Source organism: Belonocnema kinseyi, chromosome 1, assembly GCF_010883055.1.
Source record: "Belonocnema kinseyi isolate 2016_QV_RU_SX_M_011 chromosome 1, B_treatae_v1, whole genome shotgun sequence".
NCBI lineage: Eukaryota > Metazoa > Arthropoda > Insecta > Hymenoptera > Cynipidae > Belonocnema > Belonocnema kinseyi.
The window spans coordinates 173,260,168-173,282,617 of NC_046657.1; the positions used below are offsets into that span (position 1 = coordinate 173,260,168).

Genomic DNA, 22,450 nt, shown 5'->3' on the forward strand with positions numbered 1-22,450 from the left:
GAGGGAGCTCTTCTTAATATTTTGACACCAAAATCATGTCGATACACCTTACCGACTGCGAGTAAAGCCACCCACGCTTTAACTTGACAGACTGTAAAATTACCATATCCAACGATCAAAACTATTCGATTCACGTGGCACATGGTAAATTTATGTAAGCGAATAAATGGAAATAACTATTTTATAATTGTTGCAGTCTAGCGTAATTTCATATACGAATAGCATTTTTAGGTCTTCGCGAGAAGAGAATTTACGAGTGGGACGTAAATCGATAATCCATCGACAAAAATGAAAATTACGTCCTAGAGACAATGTTCGTTCGAGCTGGTCAATACTTAGCCGGCGGAATGAGTTTATGTGCCCTTTTTGTTTCAGGTCCCTCAATTTTGGTAGGTTTTATGTACCCTACGATTATAACCTCAAAATTGAAATTTTGTCCTGCTAATTTATTTGAATCCTGAATTTTTTTTACATTAATGTAAAAACTTACATCGTTACACGTAGATCGAATATTTTCCATTGTTACACGATGTAGCATGAAACCAACTTTTTTTACAGTTTATATGTATAGAATCCGAGAAACATTTTATAAACTCGATATGAAGCACTAAAGGCCAGGCACTGTAGCATTTATGATGACTAAAACACTCACTGGATATTTTGTATGGTGAAAAACATATTTGTGACGTGTCGTGAGGAAAGAAACCGAATGGCCGCAAAAAATCCCAATTTCAATTAAAATTTTGTATAATTGCCGTCCAGGAGCTTCATACTGAGTTTATCAATGTTTTCTCGGGCTCTAAACGGATAGTTAAATTTCGGGTTATCGGGTTAGGTCGGCCGACCAGGCCCAATGCAAAAACCCGACCCATCGGATTTGGGTTGAAGGAAATTTTGTACATCTTTCATTTTTGTATTCTGAAAAATAAGATGTTAAGAAAAAAGGAATAACACTACTTTCAGGTACCACTATGTCATTAAACTATGCTTGTACATTGCTGGAATACTGCTTAATTACTGGTTTGGATTGGAATGATTTGCTTCTGTGCCTGAGGCCGTCTATTATCGAAAGTCTGTGTGACCGTTTAGACTCTTCTTATAACAGACAACCACTAGCGACTCAACAGTATCATTACATACGGTTTTTGTGCATAAAAATTTCATTGTATAGGTAAGTAAGATTTGATTATCATTTTGCTTACTTCATTGGTGACTCAAGAAAATTCTCGAATGATAGTAATTGAGATTATGTTTAGAATAATTTAAAGTATTGATCGCAATGGTGCTTCTGTTAAGAATGATCGTGGTTAGCCATCCAGCTTTTTAGAAAAAATAGCGAAAATCTTGCAAATTTGACGAAGTTGAGAAAGTAAAAAAAACTGCATATCTGGTACCAAATTTACTACGAGAGAGCGTGAATTCGTAATATACAAAAATACCCAATTCTTAGAGCACAAAGAACAAAAATAAAATTTTAAAGCTCTGGAAATTATTCTAAATTGTTTAGAGCCTTAAAAACTTTCACACAAAAAGTGTAATTACAAAAAATTGATAAGACTAATACTAGGGAATACTAGTTTGCTGCTGAGCGAGGGTCTTTGTCTTGCCTCAGATGGAGTCATCTTTTATTTCTAATTTGCCGAGTTCTATGTTCCAATTATTTCATGTGTGTTCTTTAATTCTAACGGCGTTAGTTTTTCAAAGATTATTTGTCGTACTTTTGAATATACAGCTTTTAGTTTTTCGATGCGTTTGGAAAAATGTATTATGCGTATAAGTGAGGTCTTCTTTCTCGGGGCTCAGCGGGTTTTATCTGTGTGTGTGTGCTGTTCAGAAGTTTGGGTTGAAAATTTCGTTGAGATTCTAAGGTTGTGAGGAAATTCTGTGTATTTACTTTTGCAAAGTTGTAGCGAGGTGAGTTCGGAGATTTTTAACATTAGTGTAGAAGGTAAGAAGAATTGGCCGATGATCCGAATCCAGTTCCTTCACAGTAATGGTGTTATAATTAAAATAGTTATTTCTGGTTATTACAAAGTCAGTTAACCGAGAGTGCAAGTTCGAACATTTTTCTGTAGTCATTTGTAATAAAATCACGGAATGGCGTTTGGTAAAGGGAAGCAATTAAATATGGATTCCCGTGTATTTTTATTTCTTTAGAAGTGCTTCGAGATACAAGTTTGGGAATTGTAATTCATGGCTTTTTTTGCCATTTGCCATTTTCAAGAGCAAGTGCTAATATACTAAATATAATCACGGATGTTTGCCTTATAGCTTCATTCGTGCTTATATTTCCCCCATTATTTCGGTTATTTAAGTGGTAGCTTTTTTTCGGGATAACCAAGTTAATTTTAATGCCATGAAAAGGTGGAATCCGAACAGTATAAATTACTAGAAGAAAGTTGTGTTATTCAATACGATGAGTGGCGGTGGAAGGCTTTTCAACTTGAAGTTCAGTCTGTTTTTGAACTTTCTGTTTATTTTTGATCTTTGATGCGTGTTTTAGGATTACTTCAGTGCTGTATAGTAATTTATTCTGTGTGTGATGGGGGCTTATGATGTTTACGTGTTCTTAAGGGTGATTATGGCTTGGCGGAATCAGTGGCGCAGGGTGCCCCCTGGGGGCTGTTTGCACTTAGGGTTTTTGTTTGGCTTTTTAGAGACTTTTTAAAGCTGTGCAGCCTCTATTGTTAGCTGGAAAGCCTTCACCGTAGTTAGCGCAAGTAGCCAGCGAGATGGCATGCCACATGCCAGAGACGATATGCGATGAGCTGTCCCCAAACCTCTCGTGTTGATCAAGGTTTTTCTCAATCGGCAGTGTCCAGTAAGTATCTCTGCCACGTCATAATCTGTCTTCTTTCCGTGTTCCAGAGTTCATTTGTCCTCTTAGTATGTACGTGTGCCAGATATGAAATTCTTAGATTGTGCAATTTTTGTTGGTTTGCTTCCAATATCTTGCATGCTCCTCTGAGATACGCATTGCATGAGATACGCATTAGGGTTCCGGAACAATCAGGAGCTGTGAAGCTCGCTTCTTTGTCAGTGCATCTGCTTTCTCATTACTTTCAACATATTTATGGTTGGGAACTTAGATCAGACTGACCTAGTTTTTACAGGCAACCTTAAGAAGATCTTGAAGACAACCCCAGACTAGTCTGGAAGTAAACTCTTTAGACGTAAGAGCCTAAAGTGCTATTTGGCTGTCAGAACAAATGTAAATGTGCTGGCCTTCATAAGCCTGCTTACAAATTTCCTCCAGGCAAGCTTTGATATCTATTATTTCAGCCTGGGAAACTATAGGGAATATACACAGTTCTATTTTTATCTCAGCACTGGGATTTCTTCCCATAGATGCCATCCCCTGTTCTCAAGGAGTATTTCGAGCCGTCTGTGCACATGGAACGAGACTTCCTGGTGTAAGTAATTTTCCCCTTCTCCCTTCATCAACTTATTCTTCTCTTTTTGAGACGATAACCTTGAAAGGTTTCTTGACGGATAAATTCCTCAACATCAGTTTAAGCGGAATATTATCCTTGTATAGCATGCGCTTACTGATATCATGTAGATCTGCCAACTCAACATCACTAAGGTTTACACATGCTAGAAGTCTATAATAAATTTCCGCTGTCACAATCTTCCTTGCGAAAAAGTGTAACGTCGGGATGTCCATAATGACCTCAAGGGCTGCTGTTGGTGTTGTTTTCATCGCATCAGCGATCTACAAGCAGAAAACCCTTTGAAGACTTTCCAGTTGTTTAATAGTACTGGTTACTTCAGTCCGTGGCAACCATATCGTTGATGCATATGCTATTATGGGTCTGATTATTATTGTATATAACCAGTTAGAAATTCCGGATGTTAAACTCAAGAGGTTCCTTATTGCGCATCTGCAGACCCAACAGCCATGCTAGCTTTTTTTATTATTGCGTCAACATCAAGTTTCTTGGTTAATTTAGGGTCAAATATTGCTTTTAAATACTTGCTAATTTTGAAAATTGGACTTCCCTGTACCATTGCTCTACTATGTTGAGCGCTGACTACCTGAGTTCCACTAAGGTGTCCTCTTGCTTCTCTGTCACCAGGACCGCCAGGTCGTTTGCATAACTTGGAGTGTAAAAACCAAATTCGTTTAAAACACGAAAGAGTTCATCAACGACAAGCGCTCACTGGGCGGATGATCCTTCCTGTGGGCATCTCCTTGAAACATAGGCCCTCACTTCATTACCGTGTACCGAAGTATGTACCGTTCTGCTCTTTAACGTGCAGTGCATGCACCTACTTACCGTGTCACTAACTCTGTGTGTTTCAGCAGAACCGTATATGAATTCAACTGGGGTGTTACAAATTGATTTCGATGCAGAGATTTCTTTCGTTAGGATTTTCTCTTTTAAGTAAAGGGCCACTAATTTTTCTAGTGTTTTCAGCATGCACGAGGTCAAACTAATCGGTCTAAAGAATTTTGCTTTATAGTAGGTATCTCCACCCAGCTTTGGAATGAAGATTGCCTTAACCTGTCTCTATGCTACCGGGGTGTACGCGATTGATAAACATGCCCGGAAGATGCTACACAATGGGCCCACCAAGAACTGCAATCCTTCTTATTATAATGGATGGAATGTTTTATCCCCTCGTGCAGCTTTGAATGGTTTGAATTGTTTAACTATCCATCTAATTTTTGAATAAGTGTCAATGCGGCTGACTACATTCCAATCTTGCATTCAGACTCTAAAACTTGGTCTTCCTGAGTGCTGTGACTCATGAGCCGTCCCCTCATTCGTTTAATCCAACTCTGAGCCCGGAAACTGTACCCTCAGTAGGTGATCAAGGATTTCATTAGTCGTCTGAGCCATTTCACCCGAATAAATATTAATACCTCCACTTGACATGATGATTTACCTCTCAAGGTTCTCTAAAGTCTAGCAGTATCAGGTATTTTCCCGATTACCTGACAATTCCCCCTCCATGAGTTGAGACACTCTATAAGTTTCCCAGTCAGTTGTTTTAGGGTTCCTATACCTTTGAACATCAGGTCTGTCAGCTGTCAAGGAAAAGCATGTCTTTCTATGATCCGATTGGACGTATCCGATGATTCATGCCATCTCTTAAATATTTCGCTAATACTGATCTAACATAAGGTCAAATTAAGTACCTGTCGACATCTAGAGTATACCACCAGCAGTAGTCCATTACATTTCGCCATTCCTCAAATGGTGGATCCTGGGTGTCGAATGGTTGGTACGCTGAGAAAATCACCATAGATTGGGGCCTGCCTTCCAAATGGTGTTTAATCTTTTCCTCACAAGTCTCTAGAAAAGAATCTTCGTAATTCAATCAATTTAATATGACCTCTTGCATAAAGTGCTGCCCGGGTTTCTACGGAACTATCGTAAATGACTGATCCGCTCTTGTTACTTAATCCTATAACTTTTGCCTTGTAAGCCCAAGGTTCTTGTATTAACGCAAAGTCCGTTTTTCGTCGTCAAATGTTTGCTTAAGATAGCAGATGCTTCCTAGCGTGGCGAAGGATTATCTTGATAAAATGCAGACTAGAAGAGAGACATCTACTGTCCATTTTAACTTCCAAGTTGTCTCCTTCACCTCTTCTGAAGACAAATCCGAATTTCTTGAGACTCGACCACTACTGGCTACTGAATTGCTATACTTTTAAGGCATGCTGTTTGTTCCACGGGTACAGCTCAAACCAGCAGCTTCGTTGAACTTGGGAGGTCTTTGCTATCAATAACTTTGATCTCAGCTCCCTCCCAATGTTGTAATCCGCTAACAGCTTCTGTGAGGCAAGTTTGGAAAATTCCTTGCGAACAGATGACGATAAAAGCATAATTTTTAAGCGAAAATCTTCAAATCGTGGGATAACTTCTCCAGGTTAGACCCTGGTTGCCGCTTTAATTGCTTTGGCGTGGTAGGCATCGAGTTTGCTTATCGGGAACCCCTCAGCGATGATGGCCTCTTTGTGGTGACTTTAACCCTTAAAGGTCCCCTTACTTTGGTATAACGTTGAGATCATCATGGGGTCGTTGGAACCCAGCCGTAATTATGTATTGCGTAGAAGCTTTTTAATATTTTGGCGTGAAATTTTGTTGAGTATTCTCTTAAGTGTGTTGTTATAAGATAATTTTACTTGTTAAATGATTTTTTAATTTTAGGACATTGAAAAAAAAATAGAAAACTGAAGAAGAACGAACCATGTAAGTTTCAATATAAAGTGTCAGGATACTAACGACCCCATGGGAACCTTTAAAAGTCAAAGAGCCTGTCTAAAGACTATTAGACCTCTCAACTGCATCTTTTTCTGTTCCCTGATTTCATTCTGTGTGCTGCTGACAGAATGAACTCTCTTTGGAGTCCCTTTTTAGCTATTTTTAGAGTCCGATTGATTCAAAAATTGGCGTCTCAGCCTCTTACTAGCAGCTTCCAACATTTTACATCGTCGGGGTTTTTCCTTTGGTTTGCCTCCCTTCCCCTCTGCATTATTATCGCTAGCGTTACTTCCAGATGGCTCCCCAGTTATACATTCCGAAGTATATTCTAAGATTCCTTCTGTAATTTCCATCTTCACAGGGGAAGATGCTTTTTCCAGAGTTTTGTTATTAATTTTTTTAAAACTCATTTTATTCCCACGAGTAGCTAGGAAAATATTTGGTCAATCTCGACAGACCCCCGGTTGTAGAGGTAACACAATTTTACTCTGAGAAGTCGCGCGGTATCCCAAAGACACCGCGTAGATCAGCAAACACTGGCAACAGTCAGCACTGGGCACGGTAATTCACTAACCACGAACGCATGCTTGTCCTTGTTGTGACTTCCGGGTAGCCGCTACCCGCGGGAGTTGTTAGGCATCCTCACAGCGGCCAGATGCAAACTTGAATTCTCATTGGGCAGGGAAAATGAATTCCCTACCGTAAGAAGTAGTCGATTTCATGCGTCCCATAGAAGAGGTTCAATATAGGAAATGCGCATAGAATAAATATCGGCGCCGATGTTATAGTTTGTATAACATGTTATGGTTTGTATTAGCTAGGATCTGTCAGCATTTTATACAGGACTATATAGGGGTGGTTTGCTTCGTCAATAATAACGTTGATCGGAAATATTTTTTCCAGCGATTCGGTTGATTTAGGCTTTGATGCGATAAGGGCTGTTCACAATTTTTCTTACTCAGGTGAGTCGTTGCCTTGGCGCTGCCAGATGTCGAAAAAGATTTATTCGAACTTGATTTTGATCCTGATAGTCTCCTGTGTTTCCATGTCGAGACGGCGATCCAAGCGTCTTCATCAATCTTTTCTAGGGTTTCTCCTCCTGTTGAGTTCTATGGTGGTGTTCTTCCTCCTGGATTAAGAGGAATTGCTGCTCTTGTTTCTTTGCTTGCTTCCTCACCGGGTTGGTCCACAATGTCAGCGGGTAGCTCGGGCGACCACTCGCCACGCACGGCGTTAACGAGCGAGGGTCTTTTTATTGATGCAGCTGGGTGGCAGTCTCACGCGAATATAGTCGGAGAGCCGAGGCCGTTTTTGGCGAGTTATTAGGTAACGATTCTGCAACTATTTTCCTGATTGTTGAGAATATACTGATCACCAAATGTGGCTTCTCCATGGGTAGTCCCGGGGAGGTGTTTATTTACTCATTCGAAGTTGTAAAAAAAAATGATTGAAATATTGAAATAAGTCATAGGGTAACGGCTGAACCTTTCTGAGTTGAATGAGGAGACAATTAGACAATGTTCCGTGCAATTGGCGGAACAATAGGCCGGTGCGGAAGGGGGGGGGGGGCAGAACTATCCAGTGGTGTAAAAGAATATGTCATTTTAAATTTATTTTCTAATACCCAAATTTTTTATATGACATTCTACTCATTATTCAAAACATATATTTGAAGAGGCAGAACAAAATCTCCGTTATAACATCCTGGCAGAACATCGCAAACTGCCCGGTTTTGACATTGGTCATTGTGCGTTGGTTTACGGCCTTGACACTGCGAGCTGAGTGGCCACTTGTGCTCCGAAGACGATCAGTAGCGTAACTAGAGACATAGTTTACGCCACTCTGCTCGCAGTACCAGGGCCGTCAACCGACGCACAATGACCAATGTCACAACCAGGCAGTTCCCGATGTTCTGCCAGGATGTTATTCCAGAGATTTTGTTCTGCCTCTTTGAATATATGTTTTGAATAATGAGTAGAATGTTATATAAAAAATTTGGGTTTTAGAAAATAACGTTAAAATGACATATTCTTTTAAACCTCTAGATCGTTCTGCCCCCCCCCCTTCCGCACCGGCCTATTTTTCTGCCAATTGCACGGAACATTGTCTAATTGTCTTGACAGTCAACACAGAAAGATTAAGCCGTTACCCTATGACTTATTTTAATTATTTTTGTTACAACTTCGAATGAGTAATTAAACACTTTCTCCCCGGGACTACCCCTGGTGAAGCCACATCTGGTGATCAGTATTTTCTCAACAATCAGGAAAATACTGGCAGAATCGGTACCTAATAAATCGCCAAAAACGTCCTCGGCTCTTAGACTAATAGCGCGCGTAGAACGAACGTCGAAGTCGCAGGTGATGTCATGCTCTTGATCGGCAATGTAATTTCGATTTATATTTATCACTTCGTTCTGTGATAAATAAATAATTGTTTTCTTAGCAACATAAATATTATATATGTATATTAAAATAAATTTTCAATGTATGTACGTTGATTTGTAACAAATTACAAAACATCTTTAAATTATTCGGGGCAAAAAAGTGGGAAAATCCCGGGAGTTTCAAATTGCCTCATCACTAAACACCCTAATAGTTCTTCCTGTTTAATTTGAGAAAAAAAAGTTCTGTGACATTTTTAGCGATCAAAAATTAAAAATATGCACTAACTTCTTTCGAGTTATCTCTAAAACAGAAAAACTAAGTAGAATTTCAAAAAAATGTATATTTCAACTAAGAAAATTTAAAAATGTTCACTGGTTTTCGAATGATAAAAAATGTAGAGGTGTGCGAAAGACAAAAATTGCTCGGTCGATCGGTGCTTTTGTCAATACATTATTTTCTTAGATGTTCCTAGACGTTTGATGCTAAATCTTGAAAATCGGCAAAAATCAGAATTCAGTCAGGCTTTTCTCGCTCACTAACTCAGTCTCTCTTTAGCTAAAATATTTTAAATAGGGCAGGTAGTCGTAAGCGTAGGGGAATTAAGTATTCATTTTCTTACTTTAAACATTTATTACATGACTTAGGTGACAACTCTTGTGGTCTAAATGACTAGTGAACTTTCATCAAAAGTTAAATAATTATAATTTCTACACTTCTTAGGATGCTTGCAAATGGACAAGATAAGGCGGCTGATATCTCGTCTTTACTCATGGTAAATTCTGTAGCTGCAGCGTTTAAATCGTTACTAAGACCCTCAGAACTTATTTCTCAAGATAAAGGACCTGCGGAGAGTCTAACGATAGTAATCAATGACGCTATTGCTGACGTGGATAAGGTTTGTAATCCAGCATTTTTAAAAAATTAATTTGATTTGTAATTCCAAAATACGTTTTTAGTTATTTACTTATATTCATTCTATATTCGAGGGGCTAGCCACTCTTGTATATCTTATATAAACTCTGCCATTTAATCCCATTTAATCTCGTGTAATCTTTCGTAACCCCCTTTAATCTTGCTCAAGCTCTAGTAGTCTTGTGTTATCCGTTGTAATCTTTTAAAATCCTATGTAATCTATGCAATCCGTTGTAATTCCTGTAATTTTTTGCAATCCTTGCAATATCAAATTATTCCATGTAATATTGTATAATTCCATGCAATCTTGCGTGAACTCTTATTATTTTTTCGTGTATTGATAGAAAAAATTTTTTTAACTTTTTTAACACTTATTAAATATGACCCTAAACGTTTTTTGGGCTCTGCACATTCACTTCCCAAAAAAACAACAAAAAGAAAAGTGCTTAAAATAAAAATATAACTCAGTTTATTATGGTACGTTCATAGGTATCATATCACTTGTATCTGCTTTGCTAAATTATTAGGGTATTTTTGGGTGAGGTGGGCATAGTTATCTTTTTCAAGCTGACATACGCAATCTGGAATTTATTGATCGTCGTATTGATTTCGTTACAGACTGTAACCACCTATTTCACGGTCGTGAGACGTGGTTGTGACTGCAATTTTACCGCGTTTTCGCTGGAAGCGGGTGCAATTTTCCAGATTAGCACCCGCTCCCGGCGAAATCCTGCGGTTATCCTTAAGAAAAATTATTTTTAATTATATATTGTAACTTGCGGTTTTTGTCCACAGTTAACTTATCTAACAAATTAAATTGTTATCGTTAATTTTATTAAAGATTGTGGTTGCGCATGGAGGAGGGATGGGATTTTATGATTAGCAATACAAGATTTTATTGGTAAAATGATCCTACTCTACTATACATTATATTTGCACTGAGCTAAACTTATTTGATTAAAAACAACTCTTTGGTTGATATCGCAGTAGAGTAATACACGTAAAATATCGGTTTATCCGTATTCAAAAATTAAGAATACTCATGTAAGCCGTAGCTAAATAATCATTTGCATAAAAGAGGAAAATTCAACTCTTAACATAATCGTTTGCTATTTTTCAATTTTAACCTTTCGATGTTCACTGAACTTTATTCGCATACAGGTGTCTACTCTAGAGACCCCTTTTCTAAACTTACCTGTCCACTAGGACCGTGTTCACACGCTATTTGGATAATTGACCTGAGTCGAGTCACTCTCGGACTACAGGCGCTCCCCTACCTGATTTCGAGGATTAGGACGAGAGAAGGCAATGAAATGCTCACAAATTTATTTGTCAATATCTGGAAATTTCCAGTTTTAGAGGTACTTCCTCTACAATTCTTTTATTTTGAGAAGGAAAGTCTCTTGGACTGAGGCTCTTTAGAAATATTCTCGAGGCTTGTGCCGATATTTAAAACTTTTCTTGACCAGATTTAGAGAGGTAGACTCCCGTCTACCCATAAATAATTAAGGTTCTTGAAACAAGTATCTAATTTCAAATTCCAGCTTACTTGACCAAGGTTGATTGGTATACTATGCCTTGCTCTTCGGTTGGTTAGTGAAATTTTATTTTAGACAATATTTCACGGTTCGACTGAACGGTACTTTGCCGTGAGATTTCAAGATTTTATAGGAAGATAACAGTTGACGTTTTTCGTCAAAGTAAAATTGTACACTAGGTATACAAGCTTCCGCCTGAGAGTTCTTTTCTCTAACTAATATCCTGTAAACTTAGGTTTTTAGACTAAGTTAGCAGAGTGTTAGAAGATACTTGAGGATGGTTAGTCCCCAAGAATTGTTGCGTCTTCTACGCAACCCCCCAACTGTCTATTCTGGGCCGCTTTGCTCAGCACGGTATAGAGAGTTGCATAAGCTGAAATGACAATAAAGAAGTAGTTCGCTTGGCTCATGTCGCACCATGCCCCGTGCGGGATGAATTGATCTTTATAGATAATCAGTACACAACCAAGATAATCGAAAAGTGTCAGAATTCGTAAAAGAGCCACTTAGCGAGGCAAAGTTGGCATTTTTTTCAATCCATTGCATCTTTAGTGGAACTGTTTCTGATCGAATTCCAATCTAATGCTCCGCTGACACCGTTTTTTTTTACCGAGACGTTACGTACATGGTATCTACAATAATGGAACGTTTTGTGAAACTAAAAGTCGTAGATGATGCTGTGATAGTTGTACAGGTGAACCTAGCGAATCCAAAGATTTGCTAGGTTTACCATATTCTGAAACTTTCATCACACGTAAAATAAACATTTCTTCCTTTATACAGTCACAATCACAATTAGTTGCTTAACCGCTATTAAAATATGAAGAGTGAAAAAATAAAATATAAGTATAATATTCTTATATAGCTGTATATATTCTATAATTGAAAATCATTTCAGCATTATTCCGCATGCCGGTGCCATTTTTATATGGCAGTTACTCCCAGTGTTACATTGTCTGATGAGTAAGAATTAAATTCTACCATAAAATAAGTTCTAATCTTAGTTGAGAAATATACTGAAAACTAGTGCTTCTGTTCTAGTTGCCGGCAACTGATACTATTTTCTGATACAGACCTAATAGTGCAGCTGTCATATTTTTTTCTGAGCATTTTTGTCTATTAGAATCTTTTTTATACGTTTGCACCTTTCGCACCATAGTATTACATTGTAAATAGCTGATACGATGAAGAATTTCATTTTAATGTACAGACTGCTATATAAAGAGGTGTAACAGTTTAGTGCATAGAACGATGTGGCTCCATTCCGCCCCGTATGATTACTTTCCGATGAGATTAACATTGGAGAATTTAAAAAATTTTTTAAATCATTCTGCTGTGCTAGTTCGAAGTGGTACAGGGGAACAAGTAAGTTTCTTTGGACAAATCAATTTGTAGCCTACACTATTCATTTCATTTGGTCGTTATTTTCAAGATGAAAGACTTTCGCAGTTGCAAAGATTTGTATCTTTGAATCTTTTATAAAAAATTTAGGTAATTTCGTATTTAGTAACAAAGTAGACTTTTTTTAAACCTTCATAAAAACACCATTTTATTTAAGATTTTCAAATCTATCGAAAAAGGTCTTTACGTCTATGATAAAAGTATCTAGAAAACATTTCCAGTGGTTTAAAAATATTAATAAAAAAATTTGTATTACGCTATAGACAAACTAATTAACAGAAGTTATTTTTCGGAGTTGAAAATGTTTTACCAATTGAATTTCAGAGTTTTAGTATAAAATCTGAAAGAAAAGAAGGTTTTATTACGATTAGTTGTTTAAATAACACAGGCATTATAATGTTGATTAATCCCTATTCAGTGGCTATCTGCTCCTAACATCAAAACCGCCAAACCTAACCTTAAAACTGGCTCCAATTAGCCAGAATAAACGATCTTTCAGTTTTAGTGGCAAAATAAGTCCAAACAAAGTTATCTTACGTTGTTTGGGTCCCTGAATGTTGATCTGGGAACCTTCTTATTCGGAAAGGTCCAGGTCCATCCCTAACCTTAAAATATAACCTCCTAAAATTGCCAAAGCAGTCTGTTTTGTTTTTATAATATGACCAATGGTCAATTTTTCATTTTTTTTAGCAACTTTGATTGATACTTTTTTTCCTCGTATCATTTTGCGTCACAAATCATGGCTAAATTTAAAAAATGTCTAACATAACCTCAAAAGTCACCTTGATCCGCTAGCCTAGCTTATCCGTTCGTTCGAAAAGGAGTAACGGCCTCGATGTTTGGACGCATACGACACTCGTAAGTTTATGACGTCTCCAAATCTGAATTTGAGGTTACTTTGTGTTCTCCGCGACAGGGATTCATCTTAACCTCAAAAGAATTTTCGAGTGGCTCAATTGCCCGTTTGTTTATTAAAAATAAATGTTGACTTTTCACCTTTATTCAGTTTTTATCGGCTCTAATGTACTAGTTTTCGGATCATCATAGCACAACACACACGCCTTATCTCCAAACTTTCTATCCTAACCTCAAATATCGCCTTAAAACTGCGGCAAAAACGAGTCGTCTATGAGTTCGACAAGGAGATTAGCCTCAATACTAACAAAGACATAATAATTGTATGTGTTTGAGGTCGCTGAATCCAAATCCGGAGTCTGTTTGACGAAAAAAAGTCACGATGTGACTCTGACCCCAAAAAAGTTGCTCACAACTGTGAACGCTTCGTAAAATCAGTTTTCTTCATTTTTTCATCGATACCCTCTTTTTTTTGTCTTCCAATTTTTGGTGAAGAGGGTTTCTTTTCCGCTTCTTTTGTTTTTGGATACACTCTTTTCTGGAGCCAACAGTAATTGGTCATCATATTAATATCCCACATTCTTTCGAATCTACGCTCCACATCTTTGAGGTCTTGGTGAAATCGTTCGCCCTGTTGTTCGCTTTTATCCCCGCAGCTATCCGGAAAATCGTCAATATGGGAATGAAGGAAATGTAGTTTTAGGTTCATTATGCATCCTCATTTACCGAAATTGCTGACCATATTAGCAATAACCTCCTTGTAATCAGCAATATTTTCATTGCCCAAAAACTTTTCTACGACTTCTTTGAAACTCAGCCAAGTAGATTTTTCTAGGTCAGTAATTTTTGTGACAAACGTTTCGTCCCGCAACATTTGCCTTATCTGTGGCCCATAAAAGACACCTGCCTCGTGCTTCATATCCGTCAGTTTTTGAAACTGCTCCCCCAAGTTGTATGTGGAACGGTGGAAGTAAGACTTTTAGCATCGACCAGTGGTTTCGCAATGGTGTTTTGTTGTCCACACACAAAAGAGTTTCTTTTTGGCCATTTTTCACGGACGTTGAGATTTTTCTGATATCTGCTATCCCATAAACACAAATGACAAGGGTTTTTTGTGAATCCTAACAGCTGCCCTGGTACCATCTCTAGAATTTTCAAGTCGCCACATATTTTCCGCTAGTAGGCCGCGTAATTTATTTTTTTCCGGTTCAGTTTAAGGTTGGCGTATTCCTCCTTCAACTGAGTTGAATATGCGACTGGTATTGGCGCATACATATTTCCGTTGTGAAGCAAGACCGTCTTCAGACTTAGAGTGGATGAGTCGATGAAAACTTTCGTAGCAAAATACTTCCTGAAATCTTTCCCTCTATTTCTATATACTGTTGAATTCGTACCCTATGTTAACAAATTTGTACTCTTAAGAAATGAAGCCAGCTCTTCCGCTGCGTCTTTAGCAAGTCGAAGTTTACTCACGTGATCGTTCAATTCTGACTGCGAAATTTTGTCGGGATTACAACCGTTTTTTCCACGTGGTTCAAAATTGTCATCCCTGCTGATGATTTCTACTAGATTGATGTTCTTGTTACCCTCGATGGGTTTCGTGATCGTACAAACATTGGCATAAACTATCTTATTTTTGTTTTTGCCATTGACTCCAGTAAGATTGGTTAAACAGATGTAGTATTCTTCGCGGTTTTCTGTTTTCCTCCATATCGTGGGTTTGCTGAACCTCGGCGCTACATATCACATGGTGTGTGGAATTTGCCACACACGTAGCTAAATGAAAAACAGTTATTAGAACACTGATGAGCCACTGAAGAATTTTAAGTTTTTGAAGAGGCCATGATTTACAGAAAAATCCGCACGTTAGGGAACCCGCTCCGACCGGGGTGAGTCAATCGTCCTGAGGGTGATAACCCTCATACCTCCCCAGGGCTAAGTATGAGGGCTTTCCATTCTGGCGAGAACAATGTCAAATCGTTGTCAGATACACTACGGCATCAGTCCCATTTCTTAACGCCCCCTGCAAGGCAGCGGGTTACCGCTGGCTTCGTTACCCTGGCAAGTTCCAGAGTGAATCATTCTAGACATCCTCGGGTGGGGCAGTTGTTATCGTTAGATTTGCCAGGACAGCAGGTTGAAAAAGTCCTCGGACAGTGACCTTGGAATTCCCGATTCAGCAGGTCCGAAAAAAAATGAATCCTGTGGTATACCACAGACCCGTACAAATATATCGAGCATGGCCCGTGAGTTTTCAATCAAACCCTTGTTGCCGCGTTCGTTGCATTTTTTCTGCTATGCTTCTTGCATCTGACAATTCAATGCGTCTACTCAAGACGTACTGAACGATACAAGTACAAGTTTCTCGGATACGTGAGTGATTTTTTAGTATTGCTGAAAATTCCCTTGTTTATATGATCGAATCGTACAATGAGGTCAAACCAGTAAATTTACAAAGTGCCATATCAGAAAGTCACCGGAAATACATTCTTGTTTGATAAATAGCATCTATTTTCAATGATAGTAATAATGCTTTTATTTCTCTCAGGCTTGATACAAAAACTGTGCATTTCAATGAGCTAAACATTCCCAATGCCGAAAAGAACTTTTATTCATTAATTTGCTCATAACGTAATAAATAATTGTTCATATAAATCTCGCCTACTAGAATTCTTCGATGAATCTGAAAACCTTAAAAAAATGGTACTTTTGAGAAGTTAAAAATCTTTCAAAAATTTCAAAAACTTTTATTTATAAAAAAGGGTACTATTATTATATTGTACGTATAATATTGTATGTATATCTAAACATTTCCACTTTATTAGCATATGAACGTTTCTTTTAAAGTGATGTGTATTACAAGTAAAGCTCACACAAAGCAAAACTCTTGGATTCAAATAATAGGGCTTTATACATCGACAGCCAATAACTCTTCAGAAAACTTGTGAAGTTTCAGATAATCACATTGCTCGTAGATGACATCCTACTACCACGTCACCAAATGCTACTTTTTAATATAGGACTCGTGATAACCCGCGGCTGCATCCAAATTTCATAGAAGTACGCTCAAATCCCGATATAAGAATGTTTTCTGAAATCACTTGCATGTAGCCTTTATCTTCACTCGGGGTAATCAAACGTATATAGTCAGCTGTGTGGAACCTATTAGGCAACAGACGCGTATGAGTTACCGTTCACTTCTCTTTATGGCTATGTTACTGGATGGTTGAGCAACCGTCTCTCGATCCCGCGGCCTCCTCAAGGCTCCTCTCTCGCTGCGAAAATGCGGGGGCCAGTAGTTCTAGGAATTCGTAAATTGGGATTCCTTTTATCGCGATTTGAGTGCATTTGAATTTGTATGGACGTTTAGCTAGGAAACAGGAAAACTGCAGAAAACTATTTTCGCATCAAATCTCCCGCTCGACATTATTTCAAAACACAGAAAATACACAACTGGGTCGTAGGCCGCAGATGGTCACATTTCCGAGTGCTATCTGCGCTCAAAATAACTTAATACCGAAACTTTTCCCGTGTCATTTATGAAAAAGTTTCAAAGAACTTTGCTATCTTGTCACATTACACTTCTGTTTTACAGCCAATTAGCAGCGTCTCATTTTCCTACATAAAATTCAAACAGTATACTTTTTAAACGTTAAAAGAATTTGTAACTTATTTTAAAAAATTTTCATCAATATTGACATTCAGTTTTGAATTATATTTTAATTTCACACATAAAAATAATATTTTTAAATATACAACGAAACATTTTTATTTACACAAACAAAAATTAAATTTAAACCTGATTGTTTGTTCAATCGGGTATAGAACTAAGAAAATGTTAAATACCAATTATACTTGCACATTAATAGAAATATTAATTCTATATATTTTTGTATGTATGCGGCATAGTCCCTTATATTATTTTTTTTCACACTTCTTACTCCGGTGAACCCGGTCTTTTACATAATAGCCACAGACTAAGTCCAGGACTGATGAGATGAGGATGTAATAAGTTAATTTAATACGATGCTTGAAACCTTCTGCGATGATGTTGTAGGTACACAATTAGGAGCATAGTGTAGTTTGGAGCTCGTCCCTTACCGCTATCCTACTGTTATACTTTACACTCAGTTCACGATAGAACCATCTTTTATCTGTCTGAAAGGTTTGATTTTGTTGCCTTCATGTAATACTTTTCTTGTACTGACGCAATCGGGGCTTAAAAACATCAAGTCTCTGCCGTCGTAAGTCTATAATCTCTTCCATTATTGATGTTGTTAATGTTTTGATGTGTTGAAGGTAGATGATTTCAGTAACATGGTTTATCAGCTTTCTGGTTCTATTTCCTTTATTATACTGAGTTAATCGACCTAATTCGCACTTTAGGTTGCTGAAATCCATATCCAACCTGATCTTCTATGGTGGGTCTCGATCCCTTCCTGGGAGAAAGACTGCATTTGTAGGCCTAATTGTGCAGCGCAAAGTTCTAACGGTTGCCACACCTGCACAATATGCAAGAGTGTGCACCTTTAAACGCCATTTGTGTTACGTTCAAATACGTAGATAACACCTTACTGTTGAGGTGTTCTATTAGTGCACGCAGATAATTCGTGATGTTCATCTTGGGCAGAGAATGCCTTAGTGTTGGTTCTACATATCTGAACTCTAGTAAAACATGACGAAAATTCCTTTTAAGGTGCTGTAGTTTTTTTGTGATTTCGCTGTTCACATCATTTTTATTAATATCCGGAAGTGGTTCTGGCGGATTTAGTACTTGATGTCAATTATCCCTAGCACGTATGCCTTCAGCTTCAATCAAGTCTTCGTTGTCCACATCTTCTAGGGGGAGTTCATCAATAGGAAGCTGCTCTTCCACTTCCATTTTGATAGGAGCTATTTCAACAGCTGAAAGCAATCTGTTTACAGATATTGAGCATTTTTGATCTGCCAGATTCTGCTCATTTATTCTTGTGTCCAGCTCTGGGTATTTAAGTAAGAAGAATCTATGATGTTCTCTCCGCACACTTTTCCCACATTTCAATGCTAAAAAATAAAGGCACATCACATCTCTGTTCATATGGTATGTCCATTTGAATAGCCTTTTTGGTTGCTGAACCATTCTACACGTATAGCGCAAGATGGATTTCGCCTGACAGCGGCCCTGGATTTGCTTCCAGGATTCCCGGTGTTTTATGCGGATCCAGCTTATGATGGCTTTGCACTTTGCCGACTTGTCCGCTTTTTCGTTTCCCTTGATCCCTGTATTGCCAGGAATCCATATGAGAGTCCAAACAGATCGTAATCTGGCTGCCAGTAGCGCTTTCTTCTAATAATGTTTCAACACAGTGAAGGATGGCCAGGATCTCTGCTTGAGAAACAATAGCTTAGTCGCCTGAGTTAATCTTACTCTTGCCAAGCGGCCCATCGAGTGTGCCGATATTGTATTTGTCGCAACGTGTTGGGGTTCTTCACAGAGCATGCAGCCTATCGCCTCTGTGGGCGTAGTTCTCATTGCTCTCGTCAAACCCCTAAACGCCAGCGTTTGTAATCGTCGCAGTCTGTTCTGCATCGTTTCAAGTTCCGCCCGAGACCATAAGACCACGCTATATGAACAAACCTTGGTTTAAGGACAGTGAAGTAGAGACATGCAAGCATTTTAGGCCCTAGCTCAGTTCAGTTTGCTATCTACGATTTCTCCCAGATATTTAACGGAATATGAAAACTCTTCTCGTGAAAATGACCATGCTTCAATTTGTCAACTACAGCATGGAGTTCCGTTTCGATCAAGCAGCCTGCCTGGATAGCATGCTGTCCTGTATGCAGCGGGGAGGCCAAAAGCACCTCATCCCTAATATATATCTTGACGAACCTCTTCAACGTCTTTAGTATAAAAGACGTTAAGCTGATCGGTCGACAATCGTTTGCAGCAGTGTAACGCTCCTTCCCAAGTTTAGGAGCGAGTGCCACTCTACCGTCCTTCCATGCCAATGTCACGTGTTTTAGAGCAATACTCGGCCTAAATAATTCCTTCAGTGAAGAGACAACCTAATCTAAGCCTTTTTGTAAAAGCACTGGATAGATGCCTTTCGCCCCAGTGATTTAAAGGTCAGAAGGACCCTACGACCCATTTCACCTTTTTGCTGTGTACGACCTTGGAGGCAAAATTCAAATTGGCCCTTTTCGACTCTGGGCCCCAGCCTTCCTCCTCTTGGTCGGTTCGTATTTGTTGAAAATCCGGGAAGTGAACTAATATCAGGTGATTCAGCATGGGTTCTTCATCTTCGGCAAACTCGCCATTTTCGAGCCATATTAGTCTGAGGTGAGCTTTATTTGCCCTTTTGTCCAACGTTCTTGTCTTTTTGCGGAGTTTCTCCAAATAGTTTTTTCACCATTCTGTTCCTTTTAAAGACTAAATTGTGCTTGTAGGGCTAGTGTTTTCATATGATGTAATCAGAGCCCTTTGCGAAAAAAATCCGTGGCTTACACTAACTCATCAAGATTATCATAAATTGTGGGAAATTCCAAAAGCCTTCCTTGGACCTCCTCTTTATGTGAATCCCAAAGTGTATTTCTAGGGTTTCTGATCTTTGAAACCGCCAGTTTACCTAGGTTTAGCTGCAACAAGATATTCCAGTACCCTGCTTCTCAGCTTGTCCAAACATAGACTAAAATCGAGAACCTCACTCCTGTTTTTGTTTTGAAATGTGTGAGGATTACGTCGACTTAGAATCCCCATCTCAGTATCCGTTAGATATTCAATTAAATTGCTTTCTCTAGCATCAAAATTTGTGCTCTCGCACACCGTATGATAAGATTTCGCATCATAATCCAAAAGCGGAGAAATCATCTTCTCCTGGCTGTGTCGAATGAGTATCCACCTACCTGACAAGTGGATGTTAATCAGCATCGCATCCATGCCCTTTGCAGTTATGCATGTCCTTCGCGTGTTTTCGAGCAGAGCGTTATATATGAAGCCACACCCTGACAAGCCGCTCATCCTATCTCCGTATAAGCAGGGTTCTGGGATTAGTGCAAATTGATCTGCCATATAGAGATTCCCATCTCAGTCATTAAAAGGCTAATTCTGGTCACCTGCGGAAGCTTCTGGCCCCCTAGTGATCCCAGTTGGGTCACCCGGAAAGGTACCCTACCTGCCACCAAATAGGGTCGGTAGTCCAGAGCCGCAAGGGCACTGATTGAGGATGCGGGAAGACCGACTATTACAATTCAGCCTCTTCGCTTCGGCCTGAATCTTAGCCTGTCGGATCACACCTTCCACGAATCAGTTTCCAGGGTCGGCTTCTAGAAACTAAGGCGCCCCAGAACGATCGTCGGATTTTCAGGGGTTCCGGGAATCAGTATGGTCGCTTGGTGCCCTTGAATTTCAGGTTTAATCTCTCATTGAGCCTAAATGCTAGAGTCTTCTCCACTGTCCATTGACTCGACCAGATGTCTGCAGCATTGATTACGATGGCCCTCGACCTGATGAAGATGTCCTTGAATCTGGAGGTGCGCCCGTCTTGGGTTAACACGTCCATCTTTTTAGAAATTTCCTTCCACTTGCCAATAGAATGAGCCTGAGGAGTTGCTCCAGGTGTAGATCCTGCAGCCATTGCGCCCTGTGGGGTGTCTTGGCTGCTGTTTGAGAGACGCGCTTTGCGGTCTCTCTTCCCTCGAGCACCGCTTTCGGTGGATTGCCCCCTAAGGAGCCTTCTACTTTCGACGGTTGGTGAGAGGAGTGTCCTAGAACAGACCCGTCATTGTTTTTTATTTTTTATTTTATTTTCTGTGTTCCATTCACAGTCCCACGAGAAGCTACGGAATCAAGAAGCAAATCTTACAGAGTCCTGCATGCAGGGGGCGGGTCTGCAGACTATGGGATTTGACCTGAACTTCTACCGAGGGTGACAGGCCATGTTATTCAAGGATTTTTTGACCCTGGTGCCATTCAGCCCTTGACACGGCAATCACATCATGGCTTGGGAGCATGAGAAATCGCGTCCTCAATATTCCAGGAACCTTTGCTTTTACCCCCTGAAAAGACCGCTTCCTAAGTTAGATCCCACCAACTAGTGTCCGTCAGATCGCCGGAGTAGCTACACCTTGGGATGTAGCCTCTCTGGTTTACCTATTCCAGATCTATAGTCCGATGATACACGTAAGTCCTCCGACCAGCTGCAAGGTCTCGCGATCCCTATGGAGAGATTAAAGGAACTTAAATAACTTTAAATTAATATAATATATATGATAGTAGTCGTTTTTGTAAAGTGCGATAGAAAATTAAAAATGATAGAATCATAAATCGACCTTTTTATACTGCTTAGTAATGGTATTATTCTTATGGTTCGACCAGAATGTTCCTCCTTAGCGCATCTTTATACCTTCAAAGTAATTTATGAAATCAACTTTGTATCTCATGTATTTAGATCCTGCTGCACCTTGATCCCAAGGAGTTCACTGTAGAGCCCAGTACTCTTCAATCGTTACAACAGTTAATTCAGTGGGTAGCTGATTTAGCTCTAAACTTATTGGTTCGACTTCCAGAGCAACGTATGCAAACGAAGTCTAGTGGCGTAAGTATTTAGAAATTTAACTTAATGTAAAACCCTGCAATAATATTATGTAATATTCAGGAATATTCTGCAATATTGGAAAATGTAAATGAAGGGCGAAACGTCATTTCACATGACAATCATTTGGGCATTTGGGCCCTTGACAAGTTCTACAACTTTCCCGTTACATTTACCAAAACCTCAAAAGTTCCAGCACGTAAACAAATTTTGCAATTCATTTTCGATCCACCCTATCTGTCCAAAAAATTTGGATGCCTCGATTTTTGTACAGATTATGGTGAAAATCTCAGCAGAGAAAAATTCTAAAAATATGGGACTAAGTACATGTTGCAGGTGACGGTTTTGCCTACACAGGGTTTTTAAATTTGTAGTCAATTAGAAATTATTTCCTGGAGAGTGAAATGTGAAAATATTACCACCATCTTACGATACTTACAGAATACTCTGCTTTGAATGGCTGTTAGTCCCTGAAAATTAATTACCAAAAAAAATCTACAATAAATATATGAATTTCTTTGATCCTTTCTGAGCACATTGGTGAAATTCAGAGTCAGAAATAAACATTTTTA

The 22,450-nt window shown here is 38.9% G+C and overlaps 2 protein-coding genes across 4 annotated transcripts in view; one reads left to right on the plus strand and one right to left on the minus strand.

The window, feature by feature from the left end:
• The window catches only part of LOC117181349 (mediator of RNA polymerase II transcription subunit 16-like), a 5,451-nt gene extending 4,931 nt beyond the window's left edge, over positions 1-520 (minus strand). The window contains exon 1 of the mRNA XM_033373922.1: positions 491-520. Within this exon, the coding sequence (XP_033229813.1) occupies positions 491-520 (30 nt within the window). The remainder of the gene's footprint in view (positions 1-490) is intronic.
• Positions 521-826: 306 nt separating this feature from the next.
• LOC117171176 (mediator of RNA polymerase II transcription subunit 16-like) overlaps positions 827-22,450 on the plus strand; it is a 59,446-nt gene continuing 37,822 nt past the window's right edge. For 2 of the 3 annotated variants that reach the window (XR_004466852.1, XR_004466851.1), the window contains exons 1-3: positions 827-1,171; positions 9,323-9,497; positions 21,735-21,881. Coding sequence is in view for 1 of the 3 variants with exons in the window: in XM_033358244.1 (XP_033214135.1) it covers positions 972-1,171; positions 9,323-9,497; positions 21,735-21,881 (522 nt within the window). In the remaining 2 variants the exon portion in view is untranslated. The remainder of the gene's footprint in view (positions 1,172-9,322; positions 9,498-21,734; positions 21,882-22,450) is intronic. The other variant, XM_033358244.1, reaches the window with a different exon arrangement.